This window comes from Phymastichus coffea, unplaced genomic scaffold, assembly GCF_024137745.1.
Source record: "Phymastichus coffea isolate CEN01 unplaced genomic scaffold, Cenicafe_Pcof_1.1 PCOF00051, whole genome shotgun sequence".
Lineage (NCBI taxonomy): Eukaryota > Metazoa > Arthropoda > Insecta > Hymenoptera > Eulophidae > Phymastichus > Phymastichus coffea.
The window spans coordinates 895,364-914,509 of record NW_026706862.1 but is presented as its reverse complement, the minus strand read 5'-3'; the positions used below and the strand labels follow the sequence as shown (position 1 = coordinate 914,509).

At 37.7% G+C, this 19,146-nt stretch overlaps 1 protein-coding gene and 1 pseudogene across 1 annotated transcript; one reads left to right on the top strand and one right to left on the bottom strand.

Annotated features, from left to right (window-relative positions):
• Nucleotides 1-13,686: 13,686 nt before the first annotated feature.
• LOC131665457 (minor histocompatibility antigen H13-like) lies at nucleotides 13,687-15,522 on the top strand (annotated as a pseudogene).
• Nucleotides 15,523-16,434: 912 nt separating this feature from the next.
• Nucleotides 16,435-18,459, bottom strand: LOC131665456 (uncharacterized). Its single transcript, XM_058937338.1, has one exon. The coding sequence runs from the start codon at nucleotides 18,457-18,459 to the stop codon at nucleotides 16,435-16,437; it is 2,025 nt and encodes a 674-aa protein (XP_058793321.1).
• Nucleotides 18,460-19,146: the final 687 nt, after the last annotated feature.

The following is a 19,146-nucleotide window of genomic DNA, read 5'->3' as shown; positions in this document are numbered from 1 at the left end:
TTGTACGGTATGACTCGCTTCGCTCACATTGTCTCAAAAAACACAGTACGACATATACGTGGATAGGAGATGTCTTGCGTCGCCAAACATCTATCAAAATGTGCTATAAACTGGAAAATTTATAAATTTTGTTCATTATTTCCAGATCGATTTCAAAATCGGTTTTCAGTCAATATATGAACAGGCTTGATTGGTAATCAAGTTATTGGTCCGGTACAACTTCCAAACCCACTAAACGCTGAAAATTACCTTGAGTTCCTGCAGGATATACTTCCAGGATTGCTTCATGGTGTGCCAGAAGAACTGCAAGAAAATCTTATTTTCATGCATGACAGTGCACCAGCACATACTGCTGTGAATGTTAGGAATTATCTTGATCAAGTAATTATTATAGTATACATTTGTAATAGCGTGGTCCTTCAATCCCAATAATTTCGCTACTATTACCAAATTATTTCAGAGGAGGGTAAGGGAGGCGGTGTATTGCTCCTAGCAAAGCAGGAAAGAGAAGGTGTAGACTTAATGATTTCACACACTCGACTTCATTAATCGACCGTTTATTACAAACGCACTACATCGAGGGCCGACGAGAATACAAAACTACTTATCATTAATAATACGCAAAACTTACACTAAATGAGATGACCGGCACGTTAGCGCCATGTCACCTCATTAACCGACTCAAACTAAATTAAGTGACGAAGATACGTTGCGCCGGCTCGGAGAGCCTGGCGCCGCACACAAACCGCGAGATAATGCCGAGGGAAATAGAGAGAGAAAAGAGAGGAGAGAAAACTAAACCTGACCAAAAGGGTGATGGCTGCTTGGCAGGTGGGCTGCAGGTGTGGTGGCTAGCGCGAGACGTAGCCCATTTCTCGTTGTCACGGCTCTCACACTCTTTCTCGGGTTTGAGGCAAAGAAGAAGATGACAATTCCTCCCAGTGCGGCCGATCTCTCTCGCGTGCGCCGATCTAGTAACGAGTGTGTGCGAGTCGGCTTCTCACGCCTTTCCCGCCACTGTCCTCCTAATCGACGGCACGCGGCACTGCCTAGCGCGACAAGTGCCCCGCGCTGAGCCTCACGGAACTACATATAATTTCCTTCTCTCTCTCTCTCTCTCTCTCTCTCTCTCTCTCTCTCTCTCTCTCTCTCTCTCTCTCTCTCTCTCTCTCTCCCTCTTACTCTTGACATATCTTCCCTTTCGCTTGCTCGCTTCTTGCCTTTTCTCCCTCTCTCTTCTAGCTGCAATAATGGAAAGAATAAAGGCAGGCATCAGACACGTAAAATAACGTGCGTCCTATGCCAGCCGTGCGCCTTTGCCTAGGATGGAGAGGGAAGCAAGCATACGGTGCAGGCCATGACCAGCCTACACCGCCACACATTGTTGTTGGAAATATGTAAAAGCATCTTACCTATTTTGCTCTGCGCATGTGCATGACTACACGTCTGGCTCTCTCTTGGCGGCTAGCGGCGTTGCCGCTCAATTCGTTCTAGTCTCTTCCGTGACGCGGACGCCAAAGGCTTTCTCTCGAATAAAGCATTTATTTTCTACAACTGTTTATTCACTTATTCTTCCTGCTTTACCCTTCCTTACCAAAAATTGTATTACGCAATTTCTCCTAATGAAAGTCTTAACGCTCTGAAATTTCATGTAGGATAATTTTGTCGTGGCTTTATGCCAATTATTTGCTGAAGGGAATATTGCTCTGACTTGAAAGGAAATTGAATTACTTTTATATTATTCTTTATAAAAATATAAAAGTCGTTCTAGGACAGATAGCCTTATGAAAATTTTCTACTTTGTATCATACTTGACGAGTTTTATTTCCATCGCTCAAAGATTCTCAAATCTCAATTAAAATCCGCTCTTCTCCTCTTTCCCTTTTATTCAATTCTACTTTGAATATAAAATTTTTTAATCTCTACGTATGCTGCCAGTATTTTGATTACTCGTACTACTTTAATCTACAGAAGTTTTAAAACGAACACGGCTTCATTAGTATACTTCGGGGAGCATGTGAGAGTGCATTCACAGTACAGCGCTAGAAACCAAATATGTATATGTCTGTACTTGCACCTGCATGTACAACTGTCGGCTAGAAAAATTATTGGTTTCATAACATATTTTACGCAGGTATATTAAAATCGCTTATAAAATATTTTAATTCTTCAAGGTATATGGCGGCCATTGGATAGGCAATAATGGTCCAGTACGCTGGCCAACAAGATCTCCTGATTTGAATCCATTGGACTACTTTTACTGGGGGACATCCAAAGAAGCAGTTTATCACAATGGCGGCCTCAATGACCCAAATCACATAATACAAAAAATCCAACATTACGCCCAGCATCTAGAGCCCGAAAAAATACATGCAGCTACACATCAGATAAGACGTAGAGCTATTTTGTGTATTCAGCAACAGGGGGGGCATTTCGAACAATACTTTGATGGTGATGATGGTGGTAATGGTGATGATGATGTTGTTGAGGAGGAGGACGAGAATGGTGATGATGTTGATGTTGATGGCAATGATGAAAATGGAGAAGATGATGATGATGATATGAACAACGATGGTGAAAATGATGGCAGCGAAGACGGTAAGGCTGATGATAGTATGGATGAAGATGACGACGTTGGCAACGATCCGGATTGGGAGATATGAATTGACATGTTTTTTATATTATTTCTTTTCTACTAAGGTTTTACTAAAAACTAGTCAGCCTAATAGTAGAGGAAATTTGAATAATTCGATAAAACGTTATACTCTGTGTAAATAAAGATGATTTGTTATATAAATCTGTTTTTTCAATCATCTCCCTTAGCTGTTTTGGTTGTTCTCAATACGGACCTCAATTATTTAAATTTTCATACACCACTGAGTTCATCACAAACAGTTATGGATAAGTGGACTTATGAAAAATTTTTTCTAGAATTGAGGTAATTAGATAAATAATTAAAAAGAAGAGTGATAATTTACTCGTTCAACTTCTAAAACTGGAATCAAGACAAATAATTGTGGGTGAGGTGACGGAATGTCAACTGACGAAAGGTTAAATAAGCGTAGGGTGGTGAGACCGTTATCGTTATTCTACCTTTTTTTCCGCTCTCGTCCTTCCTTTCCCATATTTCCCAAAACATCGACTACGTCTAACTCTTGATCATTGACACTTACGAGGTGTGATCAAAAAGTAAGATGAATTTTTATTTTTCTCAAAAAATATTTATTTATTCATCAATTTTTATTTTATCTCCTTCAAAGTAATCCCCCTCGGATATAATGCACTTGTGCCAACGCTTTTTCCAATCCTCAAAGCATTTCAAAAAATCATTTTTTGTGTTCTTGTTTAGTTCATCCTTTGATGCCGTCTTTATCTCCTCAATCGTGGCAAAACGCCGTCCTTTCATGGGCCTCTTCAGTTTTGGGAACAAGAAGAAGTCACAGGGGGCCAGATCTGGGGAATACGGTGCCTGTGGCATCGTTACTGTGTTGGTTTTAGCCAAAAATTCGCGCACAAGCAACGATGTGTGAGCAGGGGCGTTATCATGGTGCAAAAGCCAATTTTTATTTTTCCACAAATTCGGACGTTTCTGGCGGATTGCTTCGCGCAAATTGCGCATAACTTGCAGGTAATATTCCTTATTTACTGTTCTACCCTGTGGCAAGAACTCATGATGCACCACGCCCCTGCAGTCAAAGAAAACTGTAAGCAAAACTTTTACATTTGATCGAACTTGGCGTGCTTTTTTTGGTCTTGGTGATCCAGAATGCCTCCACTGGGACGATTGAGTCTTAGTCTCGACGTCATAACCGTATACCCATGTTTCGTCACCTGTTATAACCCTGTTGAGTAAATCTGGATCATCGTTGACGTCATTCAGTAGCTCTTGGGCGATGCTCATGCGACGTTTCTTTTGGTCGAAATTGAGCAATTTCGGAACAAACTTCGCTGACACACGTCTCATGTCTAAAACACTCGTCAAAATTAGTTGGCACGAACCAAATGAGATGCCAATATCATCAGCAATTTCTCTAATGGTAATTCGACGATTTCCCAACACTATTTTCTTCACTTCTTCAACATTCTTATCAGTTGTTGATGTGCTGGGGCGTCCAGAACGAGGTTCGTCGTCGGTGTCTTCACGGCCTTCTTGGAAGAGTATACCACTTGTAAACATTTTTTTGGCTTAAAGTAGACTCACCGTATGCCACTTTCAGCATTTCAAGTGTTTTGGAACATTTGATTCCATTTTTCACACAAAATTTAATGCAAACTCTTTGATCCATGTTTTTAGACAGCAGCAAATCGTGGAGCACGCAAAACACTTCTAACCTTGATGCCTCTCACAAACAAACCAAACATACTACAAAGCTGAAATTTGGAACGTATGTTCTAGACGAGTGTACCGACATAACCAAATAAAAAAGTAGAAGATCGAACGGACGTAGCCCGCTAAATTTCGAAATTCACCTTACTTTTTGATCACACCTCGTATACCACAGCTTACCTTTGATCTGTTGCATTACCTGTTTCGCCCGTTGCTTTTGTCTTTTCAATATTATCTTCACGTCTTGTATGGCTAAACCAGGCCACACTGTGCTCCTTTGCCTTTCTACCAAAATCCATGTTTGACTCTAACTCTTCTATCAAGCAGCACTAAGCACATCTGCCCTTCACACAAATCTCTGTATATCTGACACACTTCTGAGACCGCCCTGAGGTTGACCGCTTTTTCTTCCGAGTCGTTGCTCTACCTTTCCCATCTTCTTAAACTATGCTCGCTCCGCCCTATTTTTTGAGATTCAGCTTCGACTAACACTTTCTCCAAGTCAGAATGGCCTCGTCCGCTCGCCCGCCCTATTCCGCCCAGCCCCCAGCTCGTCTACCCTTTATGACGTAGCCCTCTGCTCGTCTGCCTTTCATGACGCTGCCCTCTGCCCGTCCGTCGTATTCCGATGTCTCCCTTTCACCTTCCGTCTAATTTCGACGAAGCCCTCCGCTCGTTCGTCTTATTTCGACGAATACCTCCCACCGTCCGTCTAATTTCGACGTAGTCCTCCGCTCGTCCGTCTTATTTCGACGAATACCTCCCACCGTCCGTCTAATTTCTTAGGTCGCACTGCGTTCGTCTGTCCTCATGCCCCCCAGCCTCATCCCCCGTTTCGTTTATTCTTCTCAAAATCCACACCTTCGCCACATCCACTACTCTCTCCGAGCAGCCTGGCACCTTTGACTCATTACGGATCTTCTTTCGTATGTCAGTTTTTTAAACGATGAAGTTACCATGCGGAACAGGGCAACGAGAGATTGATTTTTAAAAAAATTATGGAAATTTGTTTTTGGAATTTCTTTTCACCGAAAAGTGGCGACGACTTTTATAATTTTCAGTTTTTTATTATTTATAATTCTTAAATCAACTTGGAAAAATTGATGTACACACATTTACGCACTTTATGAAAAGCGTTTCGCTTCCCAGACTACGACTTAAAGTTCTAATAGGTTCTACAATAATCCTAATTATTTTGATAATTGTAGCTTGCTCGTTAGATTGATAATAATATTTTAGAAATGCGCAATGTACTGTAGATCTAGTCTTCAGCATTGCGATATTTTCTTTATAATTATTATGTGCTGGAAATAATTTCATGACTCTTGATCATTACTGAAATTCAAATTTCACTTACCTGATTCGAGGCGCCGAGTTGCTGCAAGCCATCGTAGCGACAGAATTTTTGTTTACGAGCCGCCTACTTGCCAAAATGCTTTTTTTCTCGCTCTATTAGAGTCTCACCCATAGTCTCAAATTCAGATGAGATACGATTCGCACGCGTGAGAAATTTTAGAATGGATTTCCTGTGTGTGACTAGTGTAAATCGTCTCGCACACGCGAAATGAGACTTTGTTCCAAGTGTGATGACACATCAGGAGTGAATTTCCCACATGGAAATTTTCAGCCGAGGGTTGTCAGTATTTATTTATTATTATTTTATTTCTTAATATTAAAAAAACGTATAACCAAGCTAATTGGAAACACACTGTACGCCTCTACCTATTGATCTCAATTTTCTCAAAAGCAAAAAAAAGCAATGATGTAGTAGCCGATCACAGCGATTTTCAGCATTAAATGAACATAATTCTTAAGTAAGACAGCGAGTTTGAATTCGACGACCACGAATACTAAATAACCTATTTCGTAAAATGAACAAAAAAGCTTTCACGTACATCATTGTTATTAGTCAATCGGTATTGAACCGTTCTTTTTATTGATACGCGTTCAATCAATGAATACGTATATCAGTATGTAGACATGGGAGCTCCGTGTTGCACGATCGGGTTGAGCACCGCTTGCAATCAGCGGCGGCGCGCGCCGCTGGCCCCCCTCACTGCTCCGCGCTCGCCACAAGCGCCCGTTCTTCTAAAGCTGTCCGCTGATTGGCCGATCTTTGAAGCTAATTATATAATTACCTAATTATTTAATCGAAGAACTAAGAACACAATTCTAAATTAATTTTTCTAGACGAATCGAATGGAATTATTAGTTACATATGTTTTTGAATCACCCTGTATAACGACATCGAACACCTTCATACGTTTATAATGTTCCCTACAGAACGGAACGCTGTCCTTAATCAAATCGCACTCGGCTTCACTGAAAAATCCAATCTAGCTCCGGGAATATCCATATCTAAACTACTTGACGAAGATACTCTGAATCGTATTGCGAATTCCACGTGGGAATCGCTATGAAGTCGATTCATTACATTCGGATCAGCTAATGCCGCTGTTTTGGCCATCCTTATGATCTTTAGAGCAATTAAATTTGTCCTTGATACCATTATACATAGTTATGCCCTTCATTCCCTCTATGGCTTTAGCATACACCTACTTGGCGCATTCTGGAATTCTTTGACTAACTTGCTACTTTACCTAGCTAGGAAACCTGAAAGAGAAACAAACCCAGAAAAGCTAAACACGGAAGCCCCGCCGGCAATACAGCCCGAAGAGCGAACTACTATCTTTAAAATCGAACGTGACGATCAACTGACCGACAAACCAAGCGACACACAGAGACAGATCTATTCAGTATTATCAGAACCAGAAATTCCACCATTAATCAACAAAACATAAAAGTCAACAATAGCTATATGTCTGAAAACATGAATCACAGAGCCAAAAGAAAATTACTCGAAGACTTAATAATAGAAAAAAAGAGACTAAGTGTATCAACACAAATGCTGGAAGAAACCGCAATGGAATTCCGACACAGAATAAATACATATTTACAAAAATACATTGTAATGGGAAAGGCCGCGCAAATGTTCTTATATGAAGTTACAGAAGACGAAACTCGGAGAGAAAAATTAGCTATTTACATTTTTATTAAGGGCCTCAAAAATGAAATCAGACGTTACGTTTGCCCTTTTACTTTTTACGATAAATTACAAGACGCACGCTTACATGCCGTAGAAATAGAAAAAAATCTAATAGACATCAATCGCATCAAAAGAAATTCGATCCGCCCTATATCAGAGTCTTTTAGAAAATAAGTATACTGAACATTACACAAAAAAAACAACTGTTTTGCATTATTTTCTTTTTTAGGATACTGACAAGTAACTACAAGACATAGCAGTAGCCACCAGCTGCTAAACACCGAAAGACCTCACCTGTTATCAATTTCCTTCCCTATAATCCCCCAAAATGTACAAAAATAACACTAATGAACAATCCTCCCCCAGCAAAGTACCTCATACTGAAAACACATTACATAACAAATCAAATTTAATGGAAGTAGAAGTTACTTATTATGTAAATAGTAACTTTTCACCTACTTGCACAAATTGTCATTACACCCTACCCATACAACAACAATTGTCATATAACCTTGTCTATGTCAAAATCATCGGCCCTCACAAACCACCATACGCCATACGATGCATTAAATGCACAGACTGCATACATCATGTCGTTCTACACTATCCCAACCTCGAGTTACCTATAAACTCAATTCCTAAAACACCCGGCATTAACAGCCTTTTACCTTTCCAAACAAAAAACATCCACACTTTAAAACAATTTCATGAACACTACTCTAACTGCTTACACATAGCCATGAAATATATAGCAGAGATGAGAGATATCTTTGAGAAATGCACGAACCAAAACACCCTTACACAAACACATTACACCGCTAGTCATCATCGCGACATCCAAGATAAAAATACAATGCTCGACGAGCTACTCAAACCTAGTACTAATTAACCCATTAACGTCCAAAATGTCAAAATTTCTTGCACGTTTTCAAAGTGATTTTTTCCTATGTAATTGGCGTTGAAAAAATTCTTGAACCACATATTCTGATGTAAAATTGCATGCTCTTTCAGAATCCGCCTGCCAGAATCATGATAAAACTCACAGGAAAAGAGATATGCTCGATTGAAACATAAAAAACACCTAAATTTATGAAAAAAAAAATTTTTAGGATTTTTTTTCGAAGTGTTACGGTGAAGATATCACCTTGCGACCGTGATCAAAGGTGATCATGGGATTTGAAGTTTAACAGGGAATTTTTTTGTTTACCTTGAACCATCGCTTCTTTACAAAATGGCGGAAAAAACGAATTTTTTTTTTTTCAATCTTCATCAACTTTTTTCTCAAAATCTATGGTCTTTAGAAAAAAATTCATAAAAACAAAAATGCCTTAGAATCGCTCGAGGAACATTCTCAAATTTTTTCAGAATTTTTTGAGACAATTTTTGATTTTTCTGGAAACTTGGGAAATGGAATTTTCAAAAATGTCTCCAAAAATTCTGAAAAAAATTTAGGATATTTCTCGAGTGATTCTAAGACATTTTTGTTCTTATGAATTTTTTTCTAAAGTCCATAGATTTCGAGAAAAAAATTGATAAAATGAACATAGCGGCCGAAACGAATTTTTATTTTTTCAACTTTATCAATTTTTTTCTCGAAATCTATGGACTTTAGAAAAAAATTCATAAGAACAAAAATATCTTAGAATCACTCGAGAAACATACTAAAATTTTTTCAGAATTTTTGGAGACATTTTTGAAAATTCCATTTGCCAAGTTTCCAGAAAAATCAAAAATTGTCTCAAAAAATTCTGAAAAAATTTGAGAATGTTCCTCGAGCGATTCTAAGGCATTTTTGTTTTTATGAATTTTTTTCTAAAGACCATAGATTTTGAGAAAAAAGTTGATGAAGATTGAAAAAAAAAAAATTCGTTTTTTCCGCCATTTTGTAAAGAAGCGATGATTCAAGGTAAACAAAAAAATTCCCTGTTAAACTTCAAATCCCATGATCACCTTTGATCACGGTCGCAAGGTGATATCTTCACCGTAACACTTCGAAAAAAAATCCTAAAAATTTTTTTTTTCGAAAATTTAGGTGTTTTTTATGTTTCAATCGAGCATATCTCTTTTCCTGTGAGTTTTATCATGATTCTGGCAACGGATTCTGAAAGAGCATGCAATTTTACATCAGAATATGTGGTTCAAGAATTTTTTCAACGCCAATTACATAGGAAAAAATCACTTTGAAAACGTGCAAGAAATTTTGACATTTTGGACGTTAATGGGTTAACCTTCTGATATGCCCCCACGAGTAGCACCGCTCCTGCTCCGTAGAAACTATAACACCTCCCCAACCACACTAATAAACATTTTTAACCAAATAGACAATTGGGAATGGATTGAGCTTTTTAACAAAATCGCTGCCAACGCTAGATAAAAATTAAAAAAAAAAACTCTTCCAATTAACACCAGCAAAATGCTGTCACCCAGAGTACTTTTCATCAGTCTACTAACTACCGTTATATGCGAAAACCAGCCAATTACAAAGATATATGATAGTCAGCCTGGAATCGCTGTTGAAAAAGGATCTACCATACGATTTATTCAAGAAAAATGGAATATTATCACCGCTCTTGACATCAACTTGGTGCTTAACTCTCATTACAATTTCACCCAAACACTGGAAAAAATATCTGCAGCTTGCAACACAATCGAGATAAACGATTTCATCAAAAGTTCTATATACACAGCCTACGAATAAACAAAAAAACTTCAACACATCAACGAAGCAGTCAGCACCTCTCTCAACGCGTACGCTTTTGACACACCCAACGGGGCGGCGGGATGCCCTAGCATCGCCAGACAGCCTCTTACTCGAACATGCCGATAAGGCCCTTAAAGATATTTTGTAACCGAAAATAATTTACAATCAGAAACAAATCTTTTGCTTTTTAGAAAAACTCGCGCAGATTTCATTACTAGCGCAATGAGCCCAGTATATAATTCTACACACATTAGCCTTATTTTAGCCGAAATTAACGACATTTTACATAAGTTTATTTACATATCAACTGAAGTACGTCAACTCTTGCAAAACAAACAATTTTCGTTCAATCCGCAATTTTTGCTAAACGCGATAAAAACTGTCAAGGCAATTACTAATTCAAAGTTGCCAGTACATATGTCAAAAATCAATATCATAACACTACAATAAATTGCAGAAGTTAACGTAGTCTACTTTCGTAAGAACATCATTGTCGAAGTAATTTTTCCCCTTATCGCAAGCAGCAATACACAGAGTTTCAAATTATATTCACTACTAGTATTTCAGTATCCTAACAAAACTAACCGAATCGCTAAGTTCATTAGACCACAAAGTGATTACCTGACTGTGACAGAGGGAGAAACTATCCATGCCTTTGTAAGCAAGTATTTAATTGATAACGAGTGTAAACGTATTTTTTCCTTCTATCTGTGCCCGCGCCCGACTATACGCAAGTCAAACAATAATTCCTGCGAGTTTAGTCTGTTAACATCATCGGAAGAGTCAAATCTTGTATTTTGTCAACTTGAAACTAGCTCCGAAACTGACTACTATCTTATACCGACGTTACAAAATAATGTTTTGCTATACTTAGTGACTCTCAATACTTCCTTTGATGTGAATTGTAACGGCGTAGTACAACCCTTTCTTTTGAATAGCACTGGATTAATACAGATTTCCCAGCTGTGCGAACTCAGAACAAACCACCATATTTATTTAAAGGCTAAGAAAAAACTAAAGGCGGAAAATTTTGTAATTCTGAAAATCTCTCTGATAACTACAAATAAAATAGTAATAAAACGCCCAAAGATAAATAATAATCAGAACGGATACTCGGACCGAACGAGTCCCTTTCAATCCATGCCGTGTGTGCGGACAAGACACCGCACATTGGCAGGGGTGTTTCTTCTGCCGGGCAAACGTCGCAGCCGCATCAATCGACCAACAAATGGCCATGGAGTGTGTCCGATCCGAACACTTCATGTTCGCTAATGCTCCTTGCGCCAGATGTATTGGCAAGGAGGTTTTATGTAGGTTCCAGAGGAGTTTACAGGTTCATCGTTTACAATTGCTGTAATTCTATCCCAAGTCCTTCATATTCTTAGAAATAATAAGATAAAAATATATATATATAATAATAAAGATAGTAATAACACAAAAAAAAACAAACAAAACAAAACAAAAAAATATAATAATAATAATTACAGTAACGCTCGGAGAGCGCTAGTCCCTTGCTTTGTCAGCAAAGGACTCCGAGGGGTGGGCATGTCATGTCAATACAAAGGAAACGTACATGACGAACTAGGATAAGTAAATGTCACACAACGGGTTGTGGTAACTAACCGGGTATCGATCATTTAATTTCCCATCGTATCAACCCTCACGGGAACATTTATAAATCTATCTAGCGGGATAGATTAGTCTAAGCACGTTCTACATAATATTACTCACCGCATATTAATTCGGCGATAACACAGGAAGGGGCACATCAGCCTATGGTATTAAAAAAAGGCTGGATCGGGATTCGCGAAAGTCAGTTCAGAGCAGTTCAATTTACACAATACACAGTTCGCACAGTTCATATTAAGCGCTTATATTAGCACTCATACTCTAGTACTCGTACTTATACTGATATTGTTATTTCTAAGTCTCACTATCTGGCTACTCAGAACCGGAATTATACTCTGCTAAGCATTATAAAATTGTCTTTAAACAATAAATCTTAAATCAAGCGCAAACACCTGAGACTGTTTGTAAAAACTTCTTCTGAAATCCAATCCTAACAAGGTAAGAAACTAAGTTATCTACCTAAACACGCTACATACGAGGTGTGATCAAAAAGTAAGGTGAATTTTGAAATTTAGCGGGCTACGTCCGTTCGATCTTCGACTTTTTTATTTGGTTATGTCGGTACACTTGTCTAGAACATACGTTCCAAATTTCAGCTTTGTAGTATGTTTGGTTTGTTTGTGAGAGGCATCAAGGTTAGAAGTGTTTTGCGTGCTCCACGATTTGCTGCTGTCTAAAAACATGGATCAAAGAGTTTGCATTAAATTTTGTGTGAAAAATGGAATCAAATGTTCCAAAACACTTGAAATGCTGAAAGTGGCATACGGTGAGTCTACTTTAAGCCAAAAAAATGTTTACAAGTGGTATAAACTCTTCCAAGAAGGCCGAGAAGACACCGACGACGAAACTCGTTCTGGACGCCCCAGCACATCAACAACTGATGAGAATGTTGAAGAAGTGAAGAAAATAGTGTTGGGAAATCGTCGAATTACCATTAGAGAAATTGCTGATGATATTGGCATCTCATTTGGTTCGTGCCAATCAATTTTGACGAGTGTTTTAGACATGAGACGTGTGTCAGCGAAGTTTGTTCCGAAATTGCTCAATTTCGATCAAAAGAAACATCGCATGAGCATCGCCCAAAAGCTAATGAATGACGTCAACGATGATCCAGATTTACTCAAGAGGGTTATAACAGGTGACGAAACATGGGTATACGGTTATGACGTCGAGACTAAGACTCAATCGTCCCAGTGGAGGCATTCTGGATCACCAAGACCAAAAAAAGCACGCCAAGTTCGATCAAATGTAAAGGTTTTGCTTACAGTTTTCTTTGACTATAGGGGCGTGGTACATCTTGAGTTCTTGCCACAGGGTAGAACAGTAAATAAGGAATATTACCTGCAAGTTATGCGCAATTTGCGCGAAGCAATCCGCCAGAAACGTCCGAATTTGTGGAAAAATAAAAATTGACTTTTGCACCATGATAACGCCCCTGCTCACACATCGTTGCTTGTGCGCGAATTTTTGGCTAAAACCAACACAGTAACGATGCCACAGGCACCGTATTCCCCAGATCTGGCCCCCTGTGACTTCTTCTTGTTCCCAAAACTGAAGAGGCCCATGAAAGGACGGCGTTTTGCCACGATTGAGGAGATAAAGACGGCATCGAAGGATGAACTAAACAAGATCACAAAAAATGATTTTTTGAAATGCTTTGAGGATGGGAAAAAGCGTTGGCACAAGTGCATTATATCCGAGGGGGATTACTTTGAAGGAGATAAAATAAAAATTGATGAATAAATAAATATTTTTTGAGAAAAATAAAAATTCACCTTACTTTTTGATCACACCTCGTATAATAAAGGCGCTATCCCTTTAACCAACCTCAGCTTAACTCCTAACTATGAACCAACTTTTACCAACGCGACAGTATTTTATACATTATTACGTCTAGCAGTAACATCTCCTCGCTTAGACATAATAATAACAAAGTTACAATACTTGGAATAGTTCTACTATAATATATATATTCTTAAATGTATGAAACTCCATGATTTGATTTGCCTAGGATGCTGCTCTTTAGTAGGTGCTTGGTATTTGCTAAAAAAGGTAATCTTTCATTTTCTATTTTAATTGAAGTAATTATAATACTACACAAATCAACTTTTACAGTATAGCATTGCCACCAATTTGTTCAGGATTACGTTTGCTATCAATGAAGTAAAGCTTTTGTATTGGAACAATATGGTGACTGAAGATATTCTCCTGTCTGGGCTGTTTGTATATGATATATTTTAGGTCTTTGGAATAAATGTCATGGTCACAGCAGCCAGGTCATTTGAAGCTTGTATTAAGCTAGTATTTCCCCAATAATTGTTGGAAAAGGGCCTGCAGGACTTTAATTTTGCTATGCTGTAATTACATTGTTGTAGCTGGAATTTTCCTTGCCTTATTGCTGAGGTTTGATCACAGTTTGAAAAGAAATTCAAATACTTATGTCTATTACTTTGTTTGCCTACTTCTTGGATCTACTTGTTAGTTTACTATTTAATCATGCACAACCAGCATTGTTATACCTAGTTCTTACTTGCTTGAGAACTTCTCTCTATTGTCGAAGGAGATCTGAAGATTTTACTCTCATGAGTGTTTTCATTTCTTTTCTTCGATACTTCTTAATATTACAGTTACATTTCATAATTATACATAAAATGACATTTTTCAATTATTATAAACTCTAAATGTTTGTGCAGTTGGATGTTTCAAACAAGCTTTTGTTTTTTTATTGTTTGTGATTCATAAGTAATTAATTTCTAGAGGTATGTTATGTGACATCTTATTACGTTATAATTATATTTTATCGAATAATATTTTGCTCTTGAGATTTCCGCGCGGACATAGTATAGCTAGCAGTATTCGTGTGCGCGACTCGGTGGGAATGAGCGGCACAGGCTGATTCACGCTGCGCTAGCATGCTGCGACAGCATGCTGCAGTCAGCGTGCTTAGCTAGGTAAGACGAGCCGACATGAGGAACGTAAACGTCTAAAGCATATGCGCGAGAGAGAGACGGATATAAGGGACAAAGGCTATATAATAAACTGGCGAAAACAACGCCAGAGAATTAGTCAGTTAGGAGTGAGCGCTCAACTAAGAAGCCTGTATTTTTCCTACTGAAGTTAAATCCATAATAAGAGTTTGAGAATATAACTGTTCGAGTTGCGATTAAGTATTAGAAGTGTCGAGTACAATTGTTTTAATAATTTTGTGTAAAGGAAAATCATAGGAATTATCATTTTCTTGAGTGTTGCTAGACTATTGGATAAAAAATATATTGGACCAGTTGATCTGATCAGATTCAAAGAAAAAGTTATTGGCCACATCACGAAGCAAATAATATTTTGGACCAATTTATATTTACAATATTAATACAAAGGGAGTAATACTTCTTATATAACCAAAAAAATAATAGACATCGCGAGGCGAACATTACGCGTCTGAGAATTTATATATACATCTCTTTATTCTGCTTAACTTATTTATGTTGTAAAAGAGACTAGAATAAATATTATAATTATAAACGCCTATAAGTGTATCCATATGCTTCCCCATTATATTAAAGAAAATCGCTATTACATTTTTCCTTTTAATAAACAAGCGAAAAACGTTATAAACGTTCAATTATTTATTTTACAAAAACGATATCGAGTGTCGAATTATAATTAACGCCCGAGTCTAAGGCCGCTCGGCTGTTAAAAAGGCCTTCGTACGGGACAAATTCGCCTCGCGCGAGTTGTCACCTATCAAGGTACAAGGATCATCCGTCTAAAACTACAAAAAATAAAGAAACAACATAAACGGATAATAAAAAAGAAAAGTAAAATATGTATTTGCACTCATCCTAAATCTAATGATGCAGATAAAAATGCAACAGTTGAAATAGAAGAAAACTTGTTTAGTACAAAGGATGTTTGTTTTCACAGAGTTTGAGAGAAATAAGTAATGTATGAGTATGTGAAATAGTATTGAGATAGTTAATTTCCAATGATTATATAAAAAACCCCGCACAAAACCAATGGAAAAATACTTTCGGTTAATTTAAATCTTACACTGACAAATCGATAGTTCGTAACATACTGATCAAATATCTCCATGGGTACCATATCCGGAAACTCGTTTTTTAGGGACAAATCAAGGGTGTTAGCTCCAAAAATACATAGTATACGTCTTAGCCATTTTAAGACGACAATGATATGCTTTTATTGAATGCATGTACATTGATTTATATTTTGTGGACATTTGAAAGTCGATGCACATATAAATACTCACAACCTCTTTCTCTGATCCGTATATCTCTTTGTTTTACGCGAAAGTGATAGTGTACGGTGACCCATTCTCAGCCGAATCCAGGATCAACGGCGTGGACGTGATGAGCGTCTGATCCCTGTGTGTGTGTTTTTTTTTTTTTTTTTTTTTGAAGAGAGTTGGAGAATGCTTTATGCGTGTGTGTGCGTGCGTGTGCGTGTGGGTGTACGTATGCGTGTGCGAGTGCGTATGTGTGTGTGTGTGTGTGTGATTGTGTGTGAATGTATGTATTTAAATGTAAGTCAGCGTGTGTATGTGTGTGTGTATGTGTGTGTGAGTGTGTGTATGTAAATGTGTAAGTCAGTGTGTGTGTATGTGTTTGGGTTTGTGTATATATACGTGTGTGTATAAAACAAAAAAAATAAAAAAATAGAAACAATAAGCAAAAAGCCTATTTCCTCTCTCTTCTTTCACATTACTAATCTCTATTAACCGAGAGGATCTATTATTTCAATTAATTGATCAATATCCATCTGTGCATCTTGTACGCTTCGCAAAAATCTGAGCGATGGATAGTGCACCTGATTTTCATGTCGAGCGTATCCCAAATACCAAAGAATAGTTGCTACATGGGCGCAAGTTCCAAGAGTTCTTGCTCCAGCCTTGCATGTACAGTAGTAACCAAGAATAGGTTCTCCTTCATTTGCAACATCTTGCTCTTGATTATACTCCTCATTAAATGCTATCCATACTTGATGTTTCGTAGCATTTCTGAATCTAGAGGAAATTCTTATTCTCATAAAACCTGGTTCATTGGTATTCCGATCGATTTCAAAGGTTTGTTCGTCTTCTCCGATTTCTTCTTCATTTTCCAACTCAGCCCTTAAAGAAGAATCCTGAACGTATGAAGGTGCCAGCCCAACTTGATAAGTTCCACAAGTTAATCCTCGTAAATATTCCAAAGTCAAATTCGGAAACAATGGCACATGCATTGCAGTTAGGTTATCCCATCGACCTCGTCTTCGTTGAAGACCTTCAACTTCTACTCGAGCTTGCACTAGATTGAGCTCGTTAACTTTATTTAACATCTGTTCTGCTAATTCTACGTTTGCATCAGGCATCATAATTATTCTATGATATTTATTTATTATAGCACCGGCTATACGCAGAAAATCAGTCAAGTTGGGAATATGAGACGTAGGAATAACGTTTGCAAAGAATTTAAATATACTTTTCAGATGGCCATTTCTGGCTTCCACGATCCATCTAGTTTTTGTGATGATTCGAGCTTGGTTGGCATCTTCTGTTGAGAACTGAGCTTGATTACGATCAAGTAAAGGTGGTATCAATGTAACTAAGCCAATATCCGTTAAAATAGGAATGGCGTCTCGGTATCCGCGATCCAGTATGAAAATGTCTTGTGCTCTAAACCATCTTTGCATTCCGTCAACATCCATTTGAAACTCTTTTAAAAGGATTCTGGCATCATTGTTAGCAGCATTCGAAAAATAAGGTCCTTGAATATCAAGTATATATCCATCTGGAGCTACAAACATGGCAGGTTTTAATAAATGTCTGTTCTTATGAACACAAAACGATTGACGCAAGGCTTTAAAACAAGAACTCTTCTCAATATTTAGATAAGTACAATCATTGTACACAATTGCCGTCGGTTCTTCAGGTGTGGCATTATACAAGCGATTTGCAAATGGTGTTATATGTCTTTCTATGTATTCCTCCCTTATTATTGATCCAAACCCTATGTTCTCATCTATAAATCTCGTCATCAACGATTGTCGAACTGTACTGATTGCTAAACTCGTAGCTTGCCTTGAAGAATAATGGAACATTACCCATAAAAATTCATCCGAAAGACCCTGTTTTAACTTACACAGGAAACATAGAAGGTCTTTTTTAGACACATAACGATGGCCACCTGGAACGATGACAGGATCAGAGTATGTGAAAAGATCATTAAAGTTATCTTTTGAAATAGGAGAAATAGCTGGAAATTGTTCATCTGTTAAAGTGCGTTCATCTTCATATCTGCGTACAGGGCTATGCACAATTTCTTCACGCATCGCTTGAACAAATGATTGTAATTCTGGACCATTCAAAATGTATGGTCTATTAATGAACCTGAAATCTTCAATAATATTGAGTGGTAATAAACCCTTTTCATCCAAATGCTCATTACAGCAACAGTATCTTGCTGGCACATAAATGTTTCGCTCTACAAAAATATCAACTCTGGATTGCAAACATAATCTGTGAATGTTAATACGTCTATGGCACACCAAACATTCATTATTAGTACGATGAGAAAGAACATTGAGTCGAGTGCAATTGGGATCAGCCTGTAACATTTGAATTTCACGGCGTATTGTTATATTACAATTGTTACAGATCCGAGTTTCAAGATCAATAGGAGCTTCTGGTCTTCCATTCTCCAAGCGTCTTGTAAAAGCGATTTCTCGTAGAAGGTCATCTTCAGCGTTAGCCAAACGTACCATTACTCTAGCATGTAAAGCGTTAGGGCAAATATAACAAGGAATCCGAAATCTATTAGCCATTTTAACAACCAGAAATAATTATATTCTTTTGCAATGAAATCAAATCAGTACTGTACAGTTAATTATTCTCTACGATGAAGACTTGTATTTTTTGTATTCTACTGTATCCCAGTATACATTGTAAGATATGTAAATCAACAGCGTAAGCATTTATTTCTGGGTGTATAATTAATAAACGTTATTCAAATAACAATGAATAAGGAAGTCTGAAGAAGACTGCCCTGGATTTATTCTAAACTAAGATTATTTTTAAGAATTGAGAAAAGAAATATTACAACGATCTCTCTACAAGCCACGAACTCTTCTCCGCAATATCCTGCAATGGTGGAATGCAGTGGTGGCAGCCTCATAACCATGCATATTGAGATTACAATGGCAAGAGTTGGTATTTTTAGAAAAAAAGGAATGTTTTTTTAAAAATATAGAATTGTGTATCGGCTTACGACTACTGACCGGCCATCGTCAGTACGAAACAAGTAGTCGCTTTCGTAGACACATATTGAAAAAAAAAACGAAACGGTTCTACTTAAGGATTATGGAAAACAAAAAGTTCTAGAGAGAGTGAGGCTCCTATCTAGTGGTGAAAAAGTGAAATGAAATATATAAAAAGTGAAATGAAATATTCAA